Source organism: Mobula birostris, unplaced genomic scaffold, assembly GCF_030028105.1.
Source record: "Mobula birostris isolate sMobBir1 unplaced genomic scaffold, sMobBir1.hap1 scaffold_3995, whole genome shotgun sequence".
NCBI classification, from domain to species: domain Eukaryota; kingdom Metazoa; phylum Chordata; class Chondrichthyes; order Myliobatiformes; family Myliobatidae; genus Mobula; species Mobula birostris.
The window spans coordinates 8,542-31,943 of NW_027277085.1; the positions used below are offsets into that span (position 1 = coordinate 8,542).

The following is a 23,402-nucleotide window of genomic DNA, read 5'->3' on the forward strand; positions in this document are numbered from 1 at the left end:
CATTGGGAGCATTTAATAGGTAGCGGGAGCTTGCCACCCCCAGCTATAAAAACCTCAAGGAACCTGTCATCACTTTCCATCTAATCCTTGGTTCGCAATTCCTCCAGGGTCCCTCCTACTTATTCTATCTCGTCCCCTCACTATTTTATATCCTGATTAGACCGTGTAATAGGAACAGAATTAGGCTAATTGGCCCATCGAGTCTTCTCCACAACTTTTTCCCCACCCTACCCCATTCTCCTACCTTCTCCCCCTGTCCTTTGATGTCCTTACTAATTAAGAAGCTATCAATCTATTAAGACTCCTCTCAACAAACTGCCCTAATTTATCCCATCTTTCCTCATGGCAACATCCTCGAACGTTTTAACCCTTGTGTTTCTTGTCCACAGGAGAGAGTTCAGCCAAGCAAAGGTCTCTCAATGGCGACAAGAAGTGGAACTACCCGATGGCAGGAGTCACAGAGTGGAATGAGGCAGAGAATTTGGAGAAGAGGGATGAAAAGGGGGAAGATCTCAATGGCCAAGGAGGATCCCATGTGAAGAAGGATCTCCTTTCAAAGGAAGGGGAAGACATGGTGCGATACAGGAAAAGCAAAGAGCAGAACAAGAAAAGCGAAGAGCCGAACATGGAGGAACAACACGAAGACAAGGAAGCTGTCAACAGTAAAGATGACACCAAGGCAGTGGTCCATGCAAGCAAGGAAGAGGTTGTTGGTAAAGACAAAGAAAGTTCTGAGAGGAGGCATGGTGAGTCATCTGAGGAGGATCAAAGTTCTAGTGAGGTTGGGCAAGAGGAACGTGACCTCCTCAAGATCGATGAGCTCCTCAAGAAGATCGCCAAGCAGGAACTGGGAAACAAGCAGGGAGGGAAGAAACACTGGGGTGGAGGGAAAGATGATCGCAGCACGGGGAACGAGCACGGACCACTGAGTGTTGAGAAGCGAGTTCAGGAGAATGCCAGTGATGAAGAGACTGATCAGTTTGAAGCAGGGCAGAAAGGGATGAAGATGCTGGAGGTCGGAACCCACCTGCAGGGAGAGGGTAGCAAGCAATCCCTCGAGCAACAGGAGATCGAGGATAAGAGACACCATCACTTTAGCGTGGACTTGAAGAAGAGACACGAGGGTGAGATTGAACAGGAGTGGAAGAGGAACCGTGATTTGGAAAGCAGCAAAGAAGAGGATAGTGAGGATGAAGAGGAGGAGGGAGAGGAAGAAGAAAAGAGAGTGAAATATGAGGTTGGTAAAAATAGGTTTTCTCCATTTCCCCAGGTGATGGTGATGGTTATAGAGTATAGAACACTGCAGCACAGAAACACGCCCTTCGGCCTATCTATCTGTGCTGAACTGTTACTCTTCCTAGTTCCATTCACTTGCACCCGGACTATAGCCCCCCCCATACCCTTCCCATCCATGTACCTATCCAAGCTTCTCTTAAATGTTGCATTTGAACCCGTATCCACCTCTTCTGCTGATAACACGTACTACATGCACACCACTCTTTAAGTGAAGAAATTCCTTGTCATGTTCTCTTTAAATATTTGACCTTTCTCCCATAACCTATGACCTTTAGTTCTAGTCTCACCCAACCCCAGTGGAAATAGCTTGCCTGCATTTACCCTTAATATAATTTTAAACCCCTACCTATAATTTTGTATACTACTATCAAATCTCCCCTCAATCTTCTACATTCCAGGGGAGAAAGTCGTAACCTATAACTCAGGTCCTCAAGTCCCAGCAACATGCTTGTAAATTTTCTCTGCACTCTTTCAAGCTTATTGACATCTTTTCTGTAGACAGGTGATCACAACTGCACACAATACTCCAAATTTGGCCTCACCAAACTTCGACATAACATCCCATCTCCTGTACTGAAGGCTTTGATTTATGAAGGCCAATATGCCAAAAAGCTTACAACCCTATCTATCTATGATGACACTTCTGAGGAATTATGGATCTGTATTGCCATGTCCCTGTGTAAGTCCTGCCCTGTCTAGTCCACAATACAAGGCACACAATGAGATTCAAAGTTCAAACGTTCAAAGTATATTCTCAAGAAGTGGGGTGGCGTTGCTGGTTAAAGATGAGATTAACGCAATAGAAAGGAAGGACATAAGCCAGGAAGATGTGGAATCGATATGGGTAGAGCTGCGTAACACTAAGGGGCAGAAGACGCTGGTGGGAGTTGTGTACAGGCCACCTAACAGTAGTAGTGAGGTCGGAGATGGTATTAAACAGGAAATTAGAAATGTGTGCAATAAAGGAACAGCAGTTATAATGGGTGACTTCAATCTACATGTAGATTGGGTGAACCAAATTGGTAAAGGTGCTGAGGAAGAGGATTTCTTGGAATGTATGCGGGATGGTTTTCTGAACCAACATGTTGAGGAACCAACTAGAGAGCAGGCTATTCTAGACTGGGTTTTGAGCAATGAGGAAGGGTTAATTAGCAATCTTGTCGTGAGAAGCCCCTTGGGTAAGAGTGACCATAATATGGTGGAATTCTTCATTAAGATGGAGAGTGACATAGTTAACTCAGAAACAAAGGTTCTGAACTTAGGGGTAACTTTGAAGGTATAAGACGTGAATTAGCTAAGATAGACTGGCAAATGACACTTAAAGGATTGACGGTGGATATGCAATGGCAAGCATTTAAAGGTTGCATGGATGAACTACAACAATTGTTCATCCCAGTTTGGCAAAAGAATAAATCAAGCAAGGTAGTGCACCCGTGGCTGACAAGAGAAATTAGGGATTGTATCAATTCCAAAGAAGAAGCATACAAATTAGCCAGAAAAAGTGGCTCACCTGAGGACTGGGAGAAATTCAGAGTTCAGCAGAGGAGGACAAAGGGCTTAACTAGGAAGGGGAAAAAAGATTATGAGAGAAAACTGGCAGGGAACATAAAAACTGACTGTAAAAGCTTTTATAGATATGTAAAAGGGAAAAGACTGGTAAAGACAAATGTAGGTCCCCCACAGACAGAAACAGGTGAATTGATTATGGGGAGCAAGGACATGGCAGACCAATTGAATAACTACTTTGGTTCTGCCTTCACTAAGGAGGACATGAATAATCTTCCAGAAATAGTAGGGGACAGAGGGTCCAGTGAGATGGAGGAACTGAGCGAAATACATGTTAGTAGGGAAGTGGTGTTGGGTAAATTGAAGGGATTAAAGGCAGATAAATCCCCAGGGCCAGATGGTCTGCATCCCAGAGTGCTTAAGGAAGTAGCCCAAGAAATAGTGGATGCATTAGTGATAGTTTTTCAAAACTCGTTAGATTCTGGACTAGTTCCTGAGGATTGGAGGGTGGCTAATGTAACCCCACTTTTTAAAAAAGGAGGGAGAGAGAGACCGGGGGAATTATAGACCGGTTAGCCTAACATCGGTGGTGGGGAAACTGCTGAAGTCAGTTATCAAAGATGTGATAATAGCACACTTGGAAAGCGGTGAAATCATCGGACAAAGTCAGCATGGATTTGTGAAAGGAAAATCATGTCTGACGAATCTCATAGAATTTTTTGAGGAAGTAACTAGTAGAGTGGATAGGGGAGAACCAGTGGATGTGGTATATTTGGATTTTCAGAAGGCTTTTGACAAGGTCCCACACAGGAGTTTAGTGTGCAAACTTAAAGCACACGGTATTGGGGGTAAGGTATTGGTGTGGGTGGAGAGTTGGTTAGCAGACAGGAAGCAAAGAGTGGGAATAAACGGGACCTTTTCAGAATGGCAGGCGGTGACTAGTGGGGTATCGCAAGGCTCAGTGCTGGGACCCCAGTTGTTTACAATATATATTAATGACTTGGATGAGGGGATTAAATGCAGCATCTCCAAGTTTGCGGCTGTCACGAAGCTGGGCGGCAGTGTTAGCTGTGAGGAGGATGCTAAGAGGATGCAGGGTGACTTGGATAGGTTGGGTGAGTGGGCAAATTCATGGCAGATGCAATTTAATGTGGATAAGTGTGAAGTTATCCACTTTGGTGGCAAAAATAGGAAAACAGATTATTATCTGAATGGTGGCCGATTAGGAAAAGGGGAGGTGCAACGAGACCTGGGTGTCATTATACACCAGTCATTGAAAGTGGGCATGCAAGTACAGCAGGCGGTGAAAAAGGCGAATGGTATGCTGGCATTTATAGCGAGAGGATTTGAGTACAGGAGCAAGGAGGTACTACTGCAGTTGTACAAGGCCTTGGTGAGACCACACCTGGAGTATTGTGTGCAGTTTTGGTCTCCTAATCTGAGGAAAGACATCCTTGCCATAGAGGGAGTACAAAGAAGGTTCACCAGATTGATTCCTGGGATGGCAGGACTTTCATATGAAGAAAGACTGGATGAACTGGGCTTGTACTCGTTGGAATTTAGAAGATTGAGGGGGGGATCTGATTGAAACGTATAAAATCCTAAAGGGATTGGACAGGCTAGATGCAGGAAGATTGTTCCCGATGTTGGGGAAGTCCAGAACAAGGGGTCACAGTTTGAGGATAAAGGGGAAGCCTTTTAGGACCGAGATTAGGAAAAGCTTCTTCACACAGAGAGTGGTGAATCTGTGGAATTCTCTGCCACAGGAAACAGTTGAGGCCAGTTCATTGGCTATATTTAAGAGGGAGTTAGATATGGCCCTTGTGGCTACGGGGGTCAGGGGGTATGGAGGGAAGACTGGGGCGGGGTTCTGAGTTGGATGATCAGCCATGATCATAATAAATGGCGGTGCAGGCTCGAAGGGCCGAATGGCCTACTCCTGCACCTATTTTCTATGTTTCTATGATATGTATCTGTTACCATCCACTGCCTTTAGATTCATGTTCTTGCAGACTTCTACAGGGAAAAAAGAAATGGAATAGAATTTATGAAGAACTATACATAAAGACTGACAAAGAACTAGTGTTCAAAAGAAAACAGACTGCAAATAAAAACAATACCGGGAGCATCAGTTGTCAGAGTCCTGGAAAGCGAGTTTACAGATCAGGGAATCAGTTCATTTGGCACATTGGCCTTTATTAATCGAAGTATTGAGTTAAGAGCTGGGATGTTATGATGAGGTTGTATAAGGCATTGGTGAGGCTGAATCTGGAGTATTGTATTCAGTTTTGGTCACCAAGTTGCAGGAAGGATATAAATAAGGTTGAAAGAGTGCAGAGAAGGTTTACAAGGATATTGCCAGGACTTGAGAAACTCAGTTACAGAGAAAGGTTGAATAGGTTAGGACTTTATTCCCTGGAGCGTAGAAGAATGAGGGGAGATTTGATAGAGGTATATAAAATTATGATGGGTATAGATAGAGTGAATGCAAGCAGGCTTTTTCCACTGAGGCAAGGGGAGAAAAAAACCACAGGACATGGGTTAAGGGTGAGGGGGGAAAAGTTTAAAGGGAACATTAGGGGGGCTTCCTCACATAGAGAGTGGTGGGAGTATGGAATGAGCTGCCAGACAAGGTGGTAAATGCGGGTTCTTTTTTAACATTTAAGAATAAATTGGACAGATACATGGATGGGAGGTGTATGGAGGGATATGGTCCGTGTGCAGGTCAGTGGGACTAGGCAGAAAATGGTTCAGCACAGCCAAGAAGGGCCAAAGGGCCTGTTTCTGTGCTGTAGTTTCTATGGTTCTATGGTTCAGAGTAGTGGTGGGTAAAGTTATCCAGGCCGGTTCAGGAGGCTCAATGATGCGTGTGACAGAGCTTTGCTCTGTGTAAATGTGCTCAATGGTGGCGAGGGCTTTGCCTGTGATGGACCAGGTTGTGTCCACACTCTTTGTAAGCGTTTCAGTTCCAGGCTGTAATGCAACCAGTCAGGATACTCTCCGCTATTTATAGAAGTTTGTCATGGTTTTCGGAGACAGGTGAAATCTGTGCAAGCTTCTAAGGAAGTAAAGGATGCTGTTGTGCCTTTACCATGACACTTCTGTGCTCTATGATGACACAACAGCGCGGAAAACACCACCTACAGCGAGGTAACTGATCTAGCGGATTCGGCGGACTAGACTCTCGAGAGTGCAGGTACAGTTGGGGTGCCATCTTGGTAGCGGAAGACAAACTTAACTTGTGGGTTCAATGAAACAGAGTTCGGCTGCATCTGCCTGCATTTGAGTAGTCCCCCTCCTCTTGCTACTATCGTTGGGGGGGAGTGCAGGGGTCTTGGGACACACGCTGCAGGTTCGGGAGCAGCTGCCGCCGTGCGAGCATGGAGCTTCAGGGCAGAGACTCCGCTCTGATCAGCACCGAACGGGCTCCGCAGTTGTGGCTCGCTTTCGGGGACTCTGCCGTTCGTAGTGGATGTCTTTTTGTTTACCATGTTTTTTTTCCTGTTTGCATGATTTGTCCTCATTTGCAACTTGGATATGTATGTGGTGGTCGTGTGTGTGTGTCTGCACGCGCACGTGTCTGTGTGTGTGTGTCTGTGTCTGTCTGTCTCCTGAGACACCAGGCAAGGTTGTTTGATTCCAAACAATTGGTTTATTGATCATTACAGAATGTCTCTCTGGTGCTTCCTGCTCCCTCCCCTCTCCCTTCCCCTTTTCCCAACCATGAATCCCCTGTTCCTGCCCCCTTCCCACTCTCAGTCCACAATAGAAACCCATATCAGAATCAGGTTTATCATCACTCACATATCATGAAATTTGTTTTTTTTTGTGGCAGTAGTACAGTGCAATACATAAAATTACTACAGTACTGTGCAAAAGTCTCAGGCCCCCACCCACTATATTTTTGTGCCTTTGGGTATTGCATAGTACTGTCCTTCAAAGAACACAGTTCACTGTATGTTTTGATGTACACGTGACAAATAAGGATCTTTAATTTTTAAAAAAATGGAAGCATACAGTGAAATGTGTAGTTATGTGTCAACACCATCACAGTCCAGTGATAGGCCTATCAGTGTCATCACACTTCCAGCGCCAACATAGCATGATCACAACCTACAAACCCGAAACCTGACCTCTCCCTCGTCTCTAGCCCGCTTATACTGCACCAACATAGCATGCTGACAACCTACAAACCCGAAACCTAACCCCTCCCGCGTTTACGCTGACGTTTGTTGGTTTGGGGAAGTGTTTGCACCACCCATGCTGAACCAGGCAGGAGTAGAGACAGGATATGTCACAATGCAGAACTCTCGAAAGCCACAAGGGCGGACCTTCGCTTGTCGGAACAGATTAGGGGAAGGAAGACAGGCGTTTTGAAAACACCTTTTTTGTAACCTCCGTGCACCCCAGAATGCTCAGTGGGTGGGCATGCCCGGTTCCAGCCGTCAGCACTGCAACCAACACGGCAAGCTTCCTCCTATAGATCTCTGCTAACAACTGGATGACCTCATGTTCAAAGCTCAAAGTAAATTTATTATCAAAGTGTGTATACATATGTCACCATATGTGGACATGCAGGACAGATATATTCCAAATAAGAAGAATTTTTCAAAGGGAAGAAGGACACTACCGTGGCTGACAAGTGAAGTCAGAGCCAAAGTAAAAGCAAAAGAGAGGGCATACAAGGAAGACAGAGCTCGTGGGAAAGTAGAGGATTGGGAAGCTTTTAAAAACTTGCAGAAGGAAACTAAGAAGGTCATTAGGAAGGAAAAGATGAATTATGAAAGGAAGCTGGCGACTAATATCAAAGAAGATACTAAATAATACATAAACGGTAAAAGAGAGTTCGAGGGTAGACGTAGGACCAATACAAAATGATGCTGGAGATATTGTAATAGGAGATACAGAGATGTCAGAGGAAATGAATGCGTATTTTGCATCAGTCTTCACAGTGAAAGACATCTGCAGTATACCGGACATTCAGGAGTGTCAGGGAAGTGAAGTTTTTGCAGTGAAAATTACGACTGAGAAGGTGCTCAGGAAGCTTCATGGTCTGAGTGTGGATAAATCTCCTGGACCTGATGGAATGCACCCTTGGGTTCTGAAGGAAGTAACTGGAGAGACTGCAGAGGCATTAACAATGATCTTTCAAGAATTGATAGATTTCTGGCATTGTACCAGATGACTGGAAAATTGCAAATGTTACTCCCCTATTTAAGAAGGGTGGGAGGCAGCAGAAAGGAAACTATAGACCTGTTAGCCTGACATAAGTGGTTGGGAAGTTGCTGGATTCGATTGTTAGGAATGAGATTACGAAGTACCTGGAGGCACGTGACAAGATAGGCCAAAGCCAGCATGGTTTCCTGAAAGGAAAATCCTGCCTGACAAACCTACTGCAATTCTTTGAGGAAATTGCAAGCAGGGTAGACAAAGGAGATGCAGTAGATGTGGTGTACTTGGATTTTCAAAGGGCCTTTGACAAGGTGCCACACATGAGGCTGCTTAGCAAGATAAGAGCCCATGCAATTACAGGGAAGTTACTAGCGTGGGTGGAGCATTGGCTGGTCAGCAGAAAACAGAGAGTGGGAATAAAGGGACCCTATTCTGGCTGGCTGCCGGTTACCAGTGGAGTTCTACAGGGGTCGGTGTTGGGACCACTGCTTTTTACAATGTATATCAATGATTTGGACTACAGTATTAATGGATTCGTGGCTAAATTTGCCAATGATACAAAGATAGGTGGAGGAGCAGGTAGTGTTGAAACAGAGATACTTAGTTTAGGGGAATGGGCAAAGAAGTGGCAAATGAAATACAATGTTGGAAAGTGTATGGTCATGCACTTCGGTGGAAGAAATAAACAGGCAGACTATTATTTAGATGGGGGGAGAATTCAAAATGCAGAGATGCAAAGGGACTTGGGAGTCCTTGTGCGGGATACCCTAAAGGTTAACCTCCAGGTTGAGTTGGTGGTGAAGAAGGTGAATGCAATGTTGGAATTCATTTCTCGAGGTGCAGAATTAAAGAGCAGGCATGTGATATTGAGGCTCTATAAGGCACTCGTGAGACCACACTTGGAGTATTGTGTGCAGTTCTGGGCTCCTTATTTTGGAAAGGATATACTGACATTGGAGAGGGTTCAGAGAAGATTCACGAGAATGATTCCAGGAATGAAAGGGTTACTGTATGAGGAATGTCTGGCAGCTCTTGGGCTGTATTCCCTGGAGTTCAGGAGAATGAGGGGGAATCTCATCTTCCGAATGTTAAAAGGCTGAACAGATTAGATATGGCAAAGTTATTTCACATGGTAGGGGAATCTATGACAAGAGGGCATGACTTCAGGATTGAAAGACGCCCATTTTGAACAGAGATGCGGAGAAATTACTTTAGTCAGAGGGTGGTAACTCTGTGGAATTTGTTGCCACGAGAGGCTGTGGAGGCCAAGTCATTAAGTGCATTTAAGGCAGAGATAGATAAGTTCTTGATTAGCTAGGCCATCAAAGGGTATGGGGAGAAGGTAGGGGAGTGGGGATGACTTGAAGAATTGGATCAGCCCATGATTGAATGGCAGAGCAGACTCGATGGCCCGAATGGCCTAATTCTGCTCCGATATCTTATGGTCTTGTATACAATCCTGAGGTTTAAGTTTCTTATGGGCATTCACTGTAGAATGGAGAATTACAATAGAATCAATGAAAAACTACACACAAAGACTGACAAACAACTGAACCACAGAAGAAAGACTTTGCAAATAATAGATAGATGGATAACACCAAGATGGGGAGCATAGTGGACAATGAGGGAGGCTATCATGGCTTACAGGGGTACCTGCACCTGCTGGAAAAATGGCAGATGGAATTGAATGCAGGCAAGTGCGTGGTGTTGCCGTTCGGTAGGACCAGCCAGGGTAGATCTTACACAGTGAATGGTAGGGCAGTGAGGAGCGTGGTAGGACAATGGAATCGGGGAATTCAAGTACATAATTCATTGAAAGTGGCATCACAGGTAGATAGGGTTGTAAAGAAGCTTTTGGCACATTGGCCTTCATAAATCAAAGCACTGAGTACAGGAGATGGGATGTTATGTTGAAGTTGTATAAGACGTTTGTGAGGCCCAATTTGGAGTATTGTGTGCAGTTTTGACCACCTACCTACAGGAAAGATGTAAATAAGGTTGAAAGAGTACAAAGAAAATTTACAAGGACGTTGGCGGGTCTGGAGGACCTGAGTGAAAAGAAAAGGTTGAGTAGGTTAGCTCTGTATTCTTTAGAACGTGGAAGCTTGAGAGGAGATTTGATAGAGGTATACAAAATTATGAGCAGTATAGAAAGGGTAAATGCAAGCACGCTTTTTGCACTGAAGTTAAGTTTGACTACAGCCAGAGATCATGAGTTAAAGGTGAAAGGTGAGAACTTTAAGGGAAACATGAGGGGAAACTTCTTCACACCGAGAGTCGTGTGAATGTGGAATGAACTGCCAGCACAAGTAGTGCATGTGGGCTCAATTTTAACTTGTGAGAGAAGTTAGGATAGATACAAGAATAACAGGCGTCTGGAGGGCTGTGGTCCCTTGCAGGTCAATGGAAGTTTTGGCATGAACTAGATGGGCTGAAGGGCCTGTTTCTGTGCTGTGCTTCTCTATGATAGATTTAAAAAAATATATATATATATAAGTTATAGAGTCCTTGAAAGTTCATCCCTAGATTGTGGAATCAGTTCAGAGATGAAGTGAAGTTATCCACACTGGTTCAGGAGCCTGATGGTTGTGGGGTAATAACTGTTCCTGAACCTGGTGGTGTGGGACCTGAGGCTCATTGTGGTGAGTGAAGTTATCCACACTGGTTCAGGAGCCTGATGGTTGAGGGGTAATAACTGTTCCTGAACCTGGTGGTGTGGGACCTGAGTCTCATTGTGGTGAGTGAAGTTATCCACACTGGTTCAGGAGCCTGATGGTTGTGGGGTAATAACTGTTCCTGAACCTGGTGGTGTGGGACCTGAGGCTCATTGTGGTGAGTGAAGTTATCCACACTGGTTCAGGAGCCTGATGGTTGTGGGGTAATAACTGTTCCTGAACCTGGTGGTGTGGGACCTGAGGCTCATTGTGGTGAGTGAAGTTATCCACACTGGTTCAGGAGCCTGATGGTTGTCGGGTAATAACTGTTCCTGAACCTGGTGGTGTGGGACCTGAGGCTCATTGTGGTGAGTGAAGTTACCCACACTGGTTCAGGAGCCTGATGGTTGTGGGGTAATGCCCGTTCCTGAGTCCATAGGCTGCTATACCTCCCTCCTGATGGAATCAGCAAGCAGAGAGCGTGGCCTGGATGGTGGATGTCCTTGATGACTGAGAGAAAGTGAATAAATAGTGGAGACCCTTCATCAGATCCTGATGAAAAGTTCCGGCCCAAAACGTTGAATGTTCATTCCCTTCCGTAGATGCTGCCTGACCTGCTGAATTCCTCCAGAATTTTGTCTGCTGCTTGAAACATGGCTAATCAATACACCAATAACCTAAGTTAGAGGTAGAATGTTCCCACCAGCACTTCACAGGGAAAACCCTCCCCATCTTTTATAGATATGTAAAAAGGAAAAGACTGGTAAAGACAAATGTAGGTCCCCTACAGACAGAAACAGGTGAATTGATCATGGGGAACAAGGACATGGCAGACCAATTGAATAACTACTTTGGTTCTGTCTTCACTAAGGAGGACATAAATAATCTTCCAGAAATAGTAGGGGACAGAGGGTCCAGTGAGATGGAGGAACTGAGCGAAATACATACATAGAAACATACATAGAAAATAGGTGCAGGAGTAGGCCATTCGGCCCTTTGAGCCTGCACTGCCATTTATTATGATCATGGCTGATCATCCAACTCAGAACCCCGCCCCAGCCTTCCCTCCATACCCCCTGACCCCCGTAGCCACAAGGGCCATATCTAACTCCCTCTTAAATATAGCCAATGAACTGGCCTCAACTGTTTCCTGTGGCAGAGAATTCCACAGATTCACCACTCTCTGTGTGAAGAAGTTTTTCCTAATCTCGGTCCTAAAAGGCTTCCCCTCTATCCTCAAACTGTGGCCCCTCGTTCTGGACTTCCCCAACATCGGGAACAATCTTCCTGTATCTAGCCTGTCCAATCCCTTTAGGATCTTATACGTTTCAATCAGATCCCCCCTCAATCTTCTAAATTCCAACGAGTACAAGCCCAGTTCATCCAGTCTTTCTTCATATGAAAGTCCTGCCATCCCAGGAATCAATCTGGTGAACCTTCTTTGTACTCCCTCTATGGCAAGGATGTCTTTCCTCAGATTAGGGGACCAAAACTGCACACAATACTCCAGGTGTGGTCTCACCAAGGCCTTGTACAACTGCAGTAGTACCTCCCTGCTCCTGTACTCGAATCCTCTCGCTATAAATGCCAGCATACCATTCGCCTTTTTCACCACCTGCTGTACCTGCATGCCCACTTTCAATGACTGGTGTATAATGACACCCAGGTCTCGTTGCACCTCCCCTTTTCCGAATCGGCCACCATTCAGATAATAATCTGTTTTCCTATTTTTGCCACCAAAGTGGATAACTTCACATTTATCCACATTAAATTGCATCTGCCATGAATTTGCCCACTCACCCAACCTATCCAAGTCACCCTGCATCCTCTTAGCATCCTCCTCACAGCTAACACTGCCACCCAGCTTCGTGTCCTCCGCAAACTTGGAGATGCTGCATTTAATTCCCTCATCCAAGTCATTAATATATATTATAAACAACTGGGGTCCCAGCACCGAGCCTTGCGGTACCCCACTAGTCACCGCCTGCCATTCTGAAAAGGTCCCGTTTATTCCCACTCTTTGCTTCCTGTCTGCTAACCAACTCTCCACCCACACCAATACCTTACCCGCAATACCGTGTGCTTTAAGTTTGCACACTAATCTCCTGTGTGGGACCTTGTCAAAAGCCTTTTGAAAATCCAAATATACCACATCCACTGGTTCTCCCCTATCCACTCTACTAGTTACTTCCTCAAAAAATTCTATGAGATTCATCAGACATGATTTTCCTTTCACAAATCCATGCTGACTTTGTCTGATCATTTCACCGCTTTCCAAATGTGCTGTTATCACATCCTTGATAACTGACTCCAGCAGTTTCCCCACCACTGACGTTAGGCTAACCGGTCTATAATTCCCCGGTTTCTCTCTCCCTCCTTTTTTAAAAAGTGGAGTTACATTAGCCACCCTCCAATCCTCAGGAACTAGTCCAGAATCTAAAGAGTTTTGAAAAATTATCACTAATGCATCCACTATTTCTTGGGCTACTTCCTTAAGCACCCTGGGATGCAGACCATCTGGCCCTGGGGATTTATCTGCCTTCAATCCTTTCAATTTACCTAACACCACTTCCCTACTAACATGTATTTCGCTCAGTTCCTCCATCTCACTGGACCCTCTGTCCCCTACTATTTCTGGAAGATTATTTATGTCCTCCTTAGTGAAGACAGAACCAAAGTAATTATTCAATTGGTCTGCCATGTCCTTGCTCCCCATAATCAATTCACCTGTTTCTGCCTGCAGGGGACCTACATTTGTCTTTACTAGTCTTTTCCTTTTTACATATCTATAAAAGCTTTTACAGTCCGTTTTTATGTTGCCTGCCAGTTTTCTCTCATAATCTTTTTTCCCCTTCCTAATTAAGCCCTTTGTCCTCCTCTGCTGAACTCTGAATTTCTCCCAGTCCTCAGGTGATCCACTTTCTCTGGCTAATTTGTATGCTTCTTCTTTGGAATTGATACTATCCCTAATTTCTCTTGTCAGCCACGGGTGCACTACCTTCCTTGATTTATTCTTTTGCCAAACTGGAATGAACAATTGTTGTAGTTCATCCATGCAATCTTTAAATGCTTGCCATTGCATATCCACCGTCAATCCTTTAAGTGTCATTTGCCAGTCTATCTTAGCTAATTCACATCTCATACCTTCAAAGTTACCCCTCTTTAAGTTCAGAACCTTTGTTTCTGAATTAACTATGTCACTCTCCATCTTAATGAAGAATTCCACCATATTATGGTCACTCTTACCCAAGGGGCCTCTCACGACAAGATTGCTAATTAACCCTTCCTCATTGCTCAAAACCCAGTCCAGAATAGCCTGCTCTCTAGTTGGTTCCTCGACATGTTGGTTCAAAAAACCATCCGGCATACATTCCAAGAAATCCTCTTCCTCAGCACCTTTACCAATTTGGTTCACCCAATCTACATGTAGATTGAAGTCACCCATTATAACTGCTGTTCCTTTATTGCACACATTTCTAATTTCCTGTTTAATACCATCTCCGACCTCACTACTACTGTTAGGTGGCCTGTACACAACTCCCACCAGCGTCTTCTGCCCCTTAGTGTTACGCAGCTCTACCCATATCGATTCCACATCTTCCCGGCTATGTCCTTCCTTTCTATTGCGTTAATCTCTTCTTTAACCTGCAACGCCACCCCACCTCCCCTTTCTTCATGTCTATTCCTCCTGAATATTGAATATCCCTGAACGTTGAGCTCCCATCCCTGGTCACCCTGGAGCCATGTCTCTGTGATCCCAACTATATCATAATCATTAATAACAATCTGCACTTTCAATTCATCCACCTTATTACGAATGCTCCTTGCATTGACACACAAAGCCTTCAGGCGCTCTTTTACAACTCTCTTAGTCCTTTTACAATTATGCTGAAAAGTGGCCCTCTTTAATGCTTGCCCTGGATTTGTCGGCCTGCCACTTTTACTTTTCTCCATAGTACTTTTTGTTTCTACCCTCACTTTACACCCCTCTGTCTCTCTGCACTGGTTCCCATCCCCCTGTAGTGAACTAACCTCCTCACGCCTAGCCTCTTTAATTTGATTCCCACCCCCCAACCATTCTAGTTTAAAGTCACCTCAGTAGCCCCCGCTAATCTCCCTGCCAGGATATTGGTCCCCCTAGGATTCAAGTGCAACCCGTCCTTTTTGTACAGGTCACGCCTGCGCCAAAAGAGGTCCCAATGATCCAAAAACTTGAATCCCTGCCCCCTGCTCCAATCCCTCAGCCACGCATTTATCCTCCACCTCATCGCATTCCTACTCTCACTGTCGCGTGGCACAGGCAGTAATCCCGAGATTACTACCTTTGCGGTCCTTTTTCTCAACTCCCTTCCTAGCTCCCTATATTCTCCTTTCAGGACCTCATCCTTTTTCCTACCTATGTCATTGGTATCTATATGTACCACAACTTCTGGCTCCTCACCCTCCCACTTCAGGATATCTTGGACACTATCAGAAATATCCCGGACCCTGGCACCAGGGAGGCAAACTACCATCCGGGTCTCTGGACTGCGTCCACAGAATCGCCTATCTGACCCCCTTACTATCGAGTCCCCTATCACAACTGCCCTCCTCTTCCTTGCCCTACCCTTCTGAGCTACAGGGCCGGACTCTGTGCCGGAGGCACGGCCACTGTCGCTTCCCCCGGGTAAGCTGTCCCCCCCAACAGTACTCAAACAGGATTACCTGTTGTTAAGGGGCACAGCCACCGGGGTACTCCCTATTACCTGACCTTTCCCCTTCCCCCTCCTAACCGTGACCCACTTGTCTGCCTCCCGTGGCCCCGGCGTGACCACCTGCCTGCAACTCCTCTCTATCACCTCCTCACTCTCCCTGACCAGACGAAGGTCATCGAGCTGCAGCTCCAGTTCCGTAACGCGGTCCCTTAGGAGCTGCATCTCGATGCACTTGGCGCAGATGTAGACGTCCGGGAGGCTTGGAGACTCCAGGGCCTCCCACATCTGACACCGAGAACAGCAAACTGCCCTCACACTCATACTGCCCCTCTCCTCAAATAACAACAGAAAATGAATGCCAAACCTTCCTCGCCTGTTTCTGCCTAAGCCCGTTGAGCCGAAGCCCTTAAGCCTTCACTCTGCTCCCGGCTCACTCCGCAGCCCGCAAACTACGCTGCCCGCTCTATGAGGCTCTGTTCCTTTTAAATCTGCCGCGCTGCACAGCCCGACGTCACACGCCTGCGCAGTCCCGCCTCTCAGAACGCCGTTGGAGAAAAAAAAATAACGAAAATTTCAAAAATGTCTTTCTCGGCACTCCCACTCAGACTCTCAACCTCCTTCTTTGAATCCATGTTAGTAGGGAAGTGGTGTTGGGTAAGTTGAAGGGATTAGAGGCAGATAAATCCCCAGGGCCAGATGGTCTGCATCCGAGAGTGCTTAAGGAAGTAGCCCAAGAAATAGTGGATTCATTAATGATAATTTTTCAAAACTCGTTAGATTCTGGACTAGTTCCTGAGGATTGGAGGGTGGCTAAAGTAACCCCACTTTTTAAAAAAGGAGGGAGAGAGAAACCGGGGAAGTATAGACCGGTTAGCCTAACGTCGGTGGTGGGGAAACTGCTGGAGTCGGTTATCAAAGATGTGATAACAGCACATTTGGAAAGCGGTGAAATCATCGGACAAAGTCAGCATGGATTTGTGAAAGGAAAATCATGTCTGACGAATCTCATAGAATTTTTTGAGGATGTAACTAGTAGAGTGGATAGGGGAGAACCAGTGGATGTGGTATATTTGGATTTTCAAAAGGCTTTTGACAAGGTCCCACACAGGAGATTAGTGTGCAAACTTAAAGCACATGGTATTCGGGGTAAGGTATTGATGTGGATAGAGAATTGGTTAGCAGACAGGAAGCAAAGAGTGGGAATAAACGGGACCTTTTCAGAATGGCAGGCGGTGACTAGTGGGGTATCGCAAGGCTCAGTGCTGGGACCCCAGTTGTTTACAATGTATATTAATGGCTTGGATGAGGGAATTAAATGCAGCATCTCCAAGTTTGCGGATGACACGAAGCTGGGGGGCAGTGTTAGCTGTGAGGAGGATGCTAAGAGGATGCAGAGTGACTTGGATAGGTTGGGTGAGTGGGCAAATTCATGGCAGATGCAATTTAATGTGGATAAGTGTGAAGTTATCCACTTTGGTGGCAAAAATAGGAAAACAGATTATTATCTGAATGGTGGCCGATTAGGAAAAGGGGAGGTGCTACGAGACCTGGGTGTCATTATACACCAGTCATTGAAAGTTGGCATGCAGGTACAGCAGGCGGTGAAAAAGGCGAATGGTATGCTGGCATTTATAGCAAGAGGATTCGAGTACAGGAGCAGGGAGGTACTACTGCAGTTGTACAAGGCCTTGGTGAGACCACACCTGGAGTATTGTGTGCAGTTTTGGTCCCCTAATCTGAGGAAAGACATCCTTGCCATAGAGGGAGTACAAAGAAGGTTCACCAGATTGATTCCTGGGATGGCAGGACTTTCATATGAAGAAAGACTGGATGAACTGGGCTTGTACTCGTTGGAATTTAGAAGATTGAGGGGGGATCTGATTGAAACATATAAAATCCTAAAGGGATTGGACAGGCTAGATGCAGGAAGATTGTTCCCGATGTTGGGGAAGTCCAGAACGAGGGGTCACAGTTTGAGGATAAAGGGGAAGCCTTTTAGGACTGAGATTAGGAAAAACTTCTTCACACAGAGAGTGGTGAATCTGTGGAATTCTCTGCCACAGGAAACAGTTGAGGCCAGTTCATTGGCTATAATTAAGAGGGAGTTAGATATGGCCCTTGTGGCTACGGGGATCAGGGGGAATGGAGGGAAGGCTGGGGCAGGGTTCTGAGTTGGATGATCAGCCATGATCATAATAAATGGCGGTGCAGACTTGAAGGGCCGAATGGCCTACTCCTGCACCTATTTTCTATGTTTCTATCACTGAGCACATCTACATGGAGCGCTGTTGCAGGAAAGCAGCGTCCATCATCAAAGACCCCACCACCCAGACCATGCTGCCATCGGGGAGGAGGTACAGGAGCCTCAGGTCCCACACCAGCATGTTCAGGAAGAGTCAACCATCAGGCTCCTGAACCAGTGTGGATAACTTCACTCACCACAATGAGCCTCAGGTCCCACACCACCAGGTTCAGGAACAGTTATTACCCCTCAACCATCAGGCTCCTGAACTAGTGTGGATAACTTCACTCACCACAATGAGCCTCAGGTCCCACACCACCAGGTTCAGGAACAGTTATTACCCCTCAACCATCAGGCTCCTGAACCAGTGTGGATAACTTCATTCACCACAATGAGCCTCAGGTCCCACACCACCAGGTTCAGGAACAGTTACTACCCCACAACCATCAGCCTCCTGAACCAGTGTGGATAACTTCACTCACCACAACTCTGAACTGATTCCACAAACTACAGACTCACTTTCAAAGACTTTACAACTCCTATTCTCTATTATTTATATTTTATTTGCACAATTTGGCTTTTGCACATTAGTTATGCTAGTCTTTATTTATGTACGTAGTTTGCTAACGTCTTTCTTTATTTTTGTTGTAAATGCCTGCAAGAAAATAAATCTTTTGGAAGTATATGGTAACATATGCATTCTTTGATAATATATTTACTTTGGACTTTGAACTTTGGGAACACTACAGAGATTCTCAGGGACCACCCTACATACACCACAGCAAATTCCTAATACATGTAAATGTAGAAGGCCATATGACCATAAGACATTGGAACAAAATTAGGCCATTCAGCCAACTGAATCTGCTTGGACATTCCATCTTGGCTGATTTATTATCCCTCTCAACCCCATTCTCCTGCTGTCTTCATGTAACCTTTGACACCCTGACTAATCAAGAACCTATCAACCTTCACTTGAAATGTACCCAATGACGGGGCCTTCACAGCCCTCTATAGCAATGATGAAGAAATTACTCTTCATCTCTGTTCTAAAGGGGTGTCTTTCTATTCTGAGTCTGTAGCCTCTGGTCTTAGACTCCCCGCCCCCCCCCCCCACACAATAGAAAACATTCTCTCCACATCCACTCTGACTAAACCTTTCAACATCTGATGTGTTTCAATGAGGTGCCCCCCATTCTTCTAAATTCCAGTTGTACAGACACGGAATCATCAAATGCTCCTCATATATTAATACACGGAATCATCCTTGTGAACCTTCTCTGGGCCCTGTCAAATGTCAGCACACCTTTGATAAGGGGCCCACAACTACTCACAGTCTGACCAGTGGTTTATAAAGCCTCAGTAATCTTTGCTTACATTCTAGTCCTCTCAAAATGAATGCTAACACTGCATTTCCTTCCTCACCACCAATTCAACCTGCAAGTTAACCTTTGGGGAATCCTGCACAAGGACTTCCAAGTCGCTTTGCACCTTTGATTTCTGAATTTTTTCCTCATTTAGAAAATAATCGATACCTTTATTCCAGCCCAACATACACTTCCCGACACTGTATTCCATCTGCCATTTCTTTGCCCATTCTTCTAATCTGTCCAAATCCTTCTATACAGACACCTTGCTTCCTCAACACAACCTGCCCCTCCACCCATCTTCGTATCATCCACAAAGCTATCGATTCCGTCAGCCAAAGCATTGACACACGATATGGGAAGAACCCTGACCCTTTCGGACCGTCACCGGCAGATAATTGGAAAAGGTGAATGGAGCTGATTTCTAACATTTGACCCACTCTGTCTGATTTCCCCAGGTTGGTAAGCTGAGGAACCTTGCTGAGATCGAGAAGGAACTGAAGGAGGTTGCTGAGAAACTGAGAGAGATCCGGCGGGGATGAGGCTTGTGCTTGGCTCCAATGACCCTGACCATCCTTTGTTGTGTCACACCGGCCTCTCACCCACTGCTCTGGCTCTGTACTGTTATAGTCCAAAGCGGGGACAGACATGGTGCAGTAATGCATGGCTATACTCTTCAATCTTTATTGCTCTTTCCGTAACTGGCAATGTCACTCCGTCAATGACAGAATTGGATTTAGGAAACAGCAACCCCTTCCCTTGCTTTTAACGGGCTTGGAGCATTGTGTGCAGGTCTGGTCACCGAACCACAGGAGGGGGGGTCAATAAGGTTGAAAGAGTACAGAGAAACTTTACAAGGATATTGCCGAGACGTGAGGACCTGGGTTAGAGGAAAGGCTGAACGGGTGAGGACTTTATTCCCTGGAGCGTAGGAGAAGGAGGGGAGATTTATTTAATAGATATGTACAAAATTATTTGGAGAATAGACAGGCTTTTTTTCTCTGAGACTGGGTGCGACTAGAGCTAGAGGTCACGAGCTAAGGGTGAAAGGTGAAATATTTCAGGGGACCTGTGGGGGAGTTTCTTCACTGAGAGGGTGGTGAGAGTGCGGAACGAGCTGTCGGTGGAAGTGGTGGGTGTGGGTTCCCCTGCAACATGTAAGAAAAGTTCGGATGAGTACATGGGTGGGAGGGGTATGAAGGGGAGGGTTGGTGGGACTAGGCAGATTAATAGTTCAGCACAGACTAGATGGGTGGAATAGTCTGTTTCCGTGCTGAAATATTCTGTGATGCTATGACAGCAATGACTGTCATATGGCACTGCTCCAGGAGAGAGGGAGGAGGGTTGCCTGCTTGTAGATGCATGCTTCACCCGTGGAGAAACAGAGTGGGGGGGGAGGGAGATTGAGAGAGGGGGGGGGAGGGAGAGATTGAGAGAGTGGGGGGGAGGGAGATTGAGAGGGGGGGGAGGGAGAGATTGAGAGAGTGGGGGGGAGGGAGATTGAGAGGGGGGGGAGGGAGAGATTGAGAGAGTGGGGGGGAGGGAGATTGAGAGAGTAGGGGAGAGGGAGTTTGTGGGGGGAGGCAGATTGAGAGATTGGGGGGAGGGAGTTTGTGGGGGGAAGGAGATTGAGAGAGTGGGGGGAGGGAGTTTGTAGGGGGAGGGAGATTGAGAGAGTGGGGGGGAGGGAGATTGAGAGAGTGGGGGAGGGAGAGATTGAGAGTGGGGGAGGGAGTTTGAGAGAGTGGGGGAGGGAGTTTGAGAGAGTGGGGGGAGAGAGATTGAGAGAGTGGGGGGAGGGAGATTGATAGAGTGGGGGGAGGGAGAGATTCAGATTGAGGGGGGAGGGAGAGATTGAGAGTAGGGGGAGGGAGAGATTGAGAGAGTGGGGGGGAGGGAGAGATTGAGAGAGTGGGGAGAGGGAGAGATTCAGATTGAGGGGGGGAGGGAGAGATTGAGAGAGTGGGGGGGAGAGAGAGATTGAGAGTAGGGGGAGGGAGAAATTCAGATTGCGGGAGGAGGTAGAGATTGAGAGTGGGTGGAGGGAGTTTGTCGGGGGGAGGGAGATTGAGAGAGTGGGGGGGAGGGAGATTGAGAGAGTGGAGGGGAGGGAGATTGAGAGAGTGGAGGGGAGAGAAATTGAGAGAGTGGGGGGAGAGAAATTGAGAGAGTGGGGGGAGGGAGATTGAGAGACTGGGGGGAGGGAGTTAGAGAGTGGGGGGGATGGAGATTGAGAGAGTTGGGGGCAGGGAGAGATTGAGGGAGTGGGGAGGAGGGAGAGATTGAGGGGGGAGAGAGATTGAGAGAGTGGGGGGGAGGGAGAGATTGAACTGGGGAGGGAGATTGATAGAGTGGGGGGAGGGAGAGATTCAGATTGAGGGGGGAGAGAGAGATTGAGAGTAGGGGGAGGGAGAGATTGAGAGAGTGGGGGGGAGGGAGAGATTGAGAGAGTGGGGAGAGGGAGAGATTCAGATTGAGGGGGGGAGGGAGAGATTGAGAGAGTGGGGGGGAGGGAGAGATTGAGAGTAGGGGGAGGGAGAAATTCAGATTGCGGGAGGAGGTAGAGATCGAGAGTGGGTGGAGGGAGTTTGTCGGGGGGAGGGAGATTGAGAGAGTGGGGGGGAGGGAGATTGAGAGAGTGGAGGGGAGGGAGATTGAGAGAGTGGGGGGAGAGAAATTGAGAGAGTGGGGGGAGAGAAATTGAGAGAGTGGGGGGAGGGAGATTGAGAGACTGGGGGAGGGAGTTAGAGAGTGGGGGGGATGGAGATTGAGAGAGTTGGGGGCAGGGAGAGATTGAGGGAGTGGGGAGGAGGGAGAGATTGAGGGGGGAGGGAGATTGAGAGAGTGGGGGGAGGGAGATTGAGAGAGTGGGGGAGGGAGAGAGTGGGGGGAGGGAGAGATTGAGATTAGGGGAGGGAGAGATTCAGATTGGGGGGAGGGAGAGATTGAGAGTAGGGCGCGGGAGATTGAGAGAGTGGCGGGAGGAGATTGAGAGAGTGGGGGGAGGGAGAGATTGAGAGAGTGGGGGGGTGGGAATTTGAGAGAGTGGGGAGGAGGGAGAGATTGAGAGAGTGGGGGGGAGGGAGAGATTGAAAGTAGGGGGAGGGAGAGATTGAGAGAGTGGGGGGAAGGAGAGATTCAGATTGAGGGGGGGATAGAGAGATTGGGAGAGTGGGGGGGAGGGAGAGATTGGGAGAGTGGGGGGGAAGGAGAGATTGGGAGAGTGGGGGGAGGGAGAGATTGGGAGAGTGGGAGGGAGGGAGAGATTGAGAGTAGGGGGAGAGAGATTGAGAGAGTGGGGGAGAGAGATTGAGAGAGTGGGGGGAGGGAGATTGAGAGACTGGGGGGGAGGGAGTTAGAGAGTGGGGGGATGGAGATTGAGAGAGTTGGGGGGAGGGAGATTGAGAGAGTGGGGGTGAGGGAGAGATTGAGGGGGGAGGGAGATTGAGAGAGTGGGGGGGAGGGAGATTGAGAGAGTGGGGGGAGGGAGTTTGTGGGGGGAGGGAGATTGAGAGAGTGGGGGGAGGGAGTTTGAGAGAGTGGGGGGAGAGTTTGAGAGAGTGGTGGGGGAGGGAATTTGAGAGAGTGGGGGGGAGAGTTTGAGAGAGTTGGGGGAGAGTTTGAGAGAGTGGTGGGGGAGGGAGTTTGAGAGAGTGGGGGGGGAGAGATTGAGAGAGTGCGGGGGAGGGAGAGATTGAGAGTAGGGGAGGGAGATTGAGAAAGTGGGGGGGGAGTGAGATTGAGAGAGTGGGGGGAGGGAGAGATTGAGATTGAGGGGGGAGGGAGAGATAGTGGGGGGAGGGAGAGATTGAGATTGAGGGGGGAGGGAGAGATTGAGAGAGTGGGGTGAGAGAGGGAGAGATTCAGATTGAGGGGGGCGGGAGAGATTGAGAGAGTGGGGGGGAGGGAGAGATTCAGATTGAGGGGGGAAGGGGAGATTGAGAGAGTGGGGGGGGAGGGAGAGATTGAGAGTAGGGGAGGGAGTTTGAGAGAGTGGGGGGGAGGGAGTTTGAGAGAGTGGGGGGGAGGGAGATTGAGAGAGTGGGGGGGAGGAAGTTTGAGAGAGTGGGGGTGGAGGGAGAGATTGAGAGAGTGGGGGTGGAGGGAGAGATTGAGAGAGTGGGGGCAGGGAGAGATTCAGATTGAGGGGGGAGGGAGAGATTGAGAGAGTGGGCGGGAGAGAGTTTGTGGGGGGAGGGAGATTGAGAGAGTGTGGGGGAGGGAGTTTGTGGGGGGAGGGAGATTGAGAGAGTGGGGGGAGGGAGATTGAGAGAGTGGGGGGGAGGGAGATTGAGAGAGTGGGGGGGAGGAGATTGAGAGTAGGGGGAGGGAGTTTGAGAGAGTGGGGGGAGAGAGATTGAGAGAGTGGGGGGGAGGGAGAGAGTGAGAGAGTTGGGGGGAGGGAGAGATTGAGAGAGTTGGGGGGAGGGAGATTGAGAGAGTGGGGGAGGGAGTTTGAGAGAGTGGGGGG

The 23,402-nt window shown here is 47.4% G+C and overlaps 1 protein-coding gene across 1 annotated transcript; it reads left to right on the forward strand.

Annotated features, from left to right (window-relative positions):
• The first annotated feature begins 394 nt into the window (after positions 1–394).
• On the forward strand, positions 395–20,302 carry LOC140193146 (uncharacterized). Its single transcript, XM_072250560.1, has 2 exons — positions 395–1,237; positions 19,390–20,302. The coding sequence occupies exons 1-2, from the start codon at positions 446–448 to the stop codon at positions 19,471–19,473; spliced, it is 876 nt and encodes a 291-aa protein (XP_072106661.1). The 5' UTR covers positions 395–445; the 3' UTR covers positions 19,474–20,302.
• The last annotated feature ends 3,100 nt before the right edge of the window (positions 20,303–23,402 follow it).

Excerpts from the sequence above, each read along its gene's own strand:
- LOC140193146 (XM_072250560.1), top strand. The coding sequence starts at position 446 with ATGGCAGGAGTCACAGAGTGGAATGAGGCAGAGAATTTGGAGAAGAGG. Across the intron at positions 1,238-19,389 it reads AAAAGAGAGTGAAATATGAG|GTTGGTAAGCTGAGGAACCT; the intron begins GTTGGTAAAAAT and ends TGATTTCCCCAG.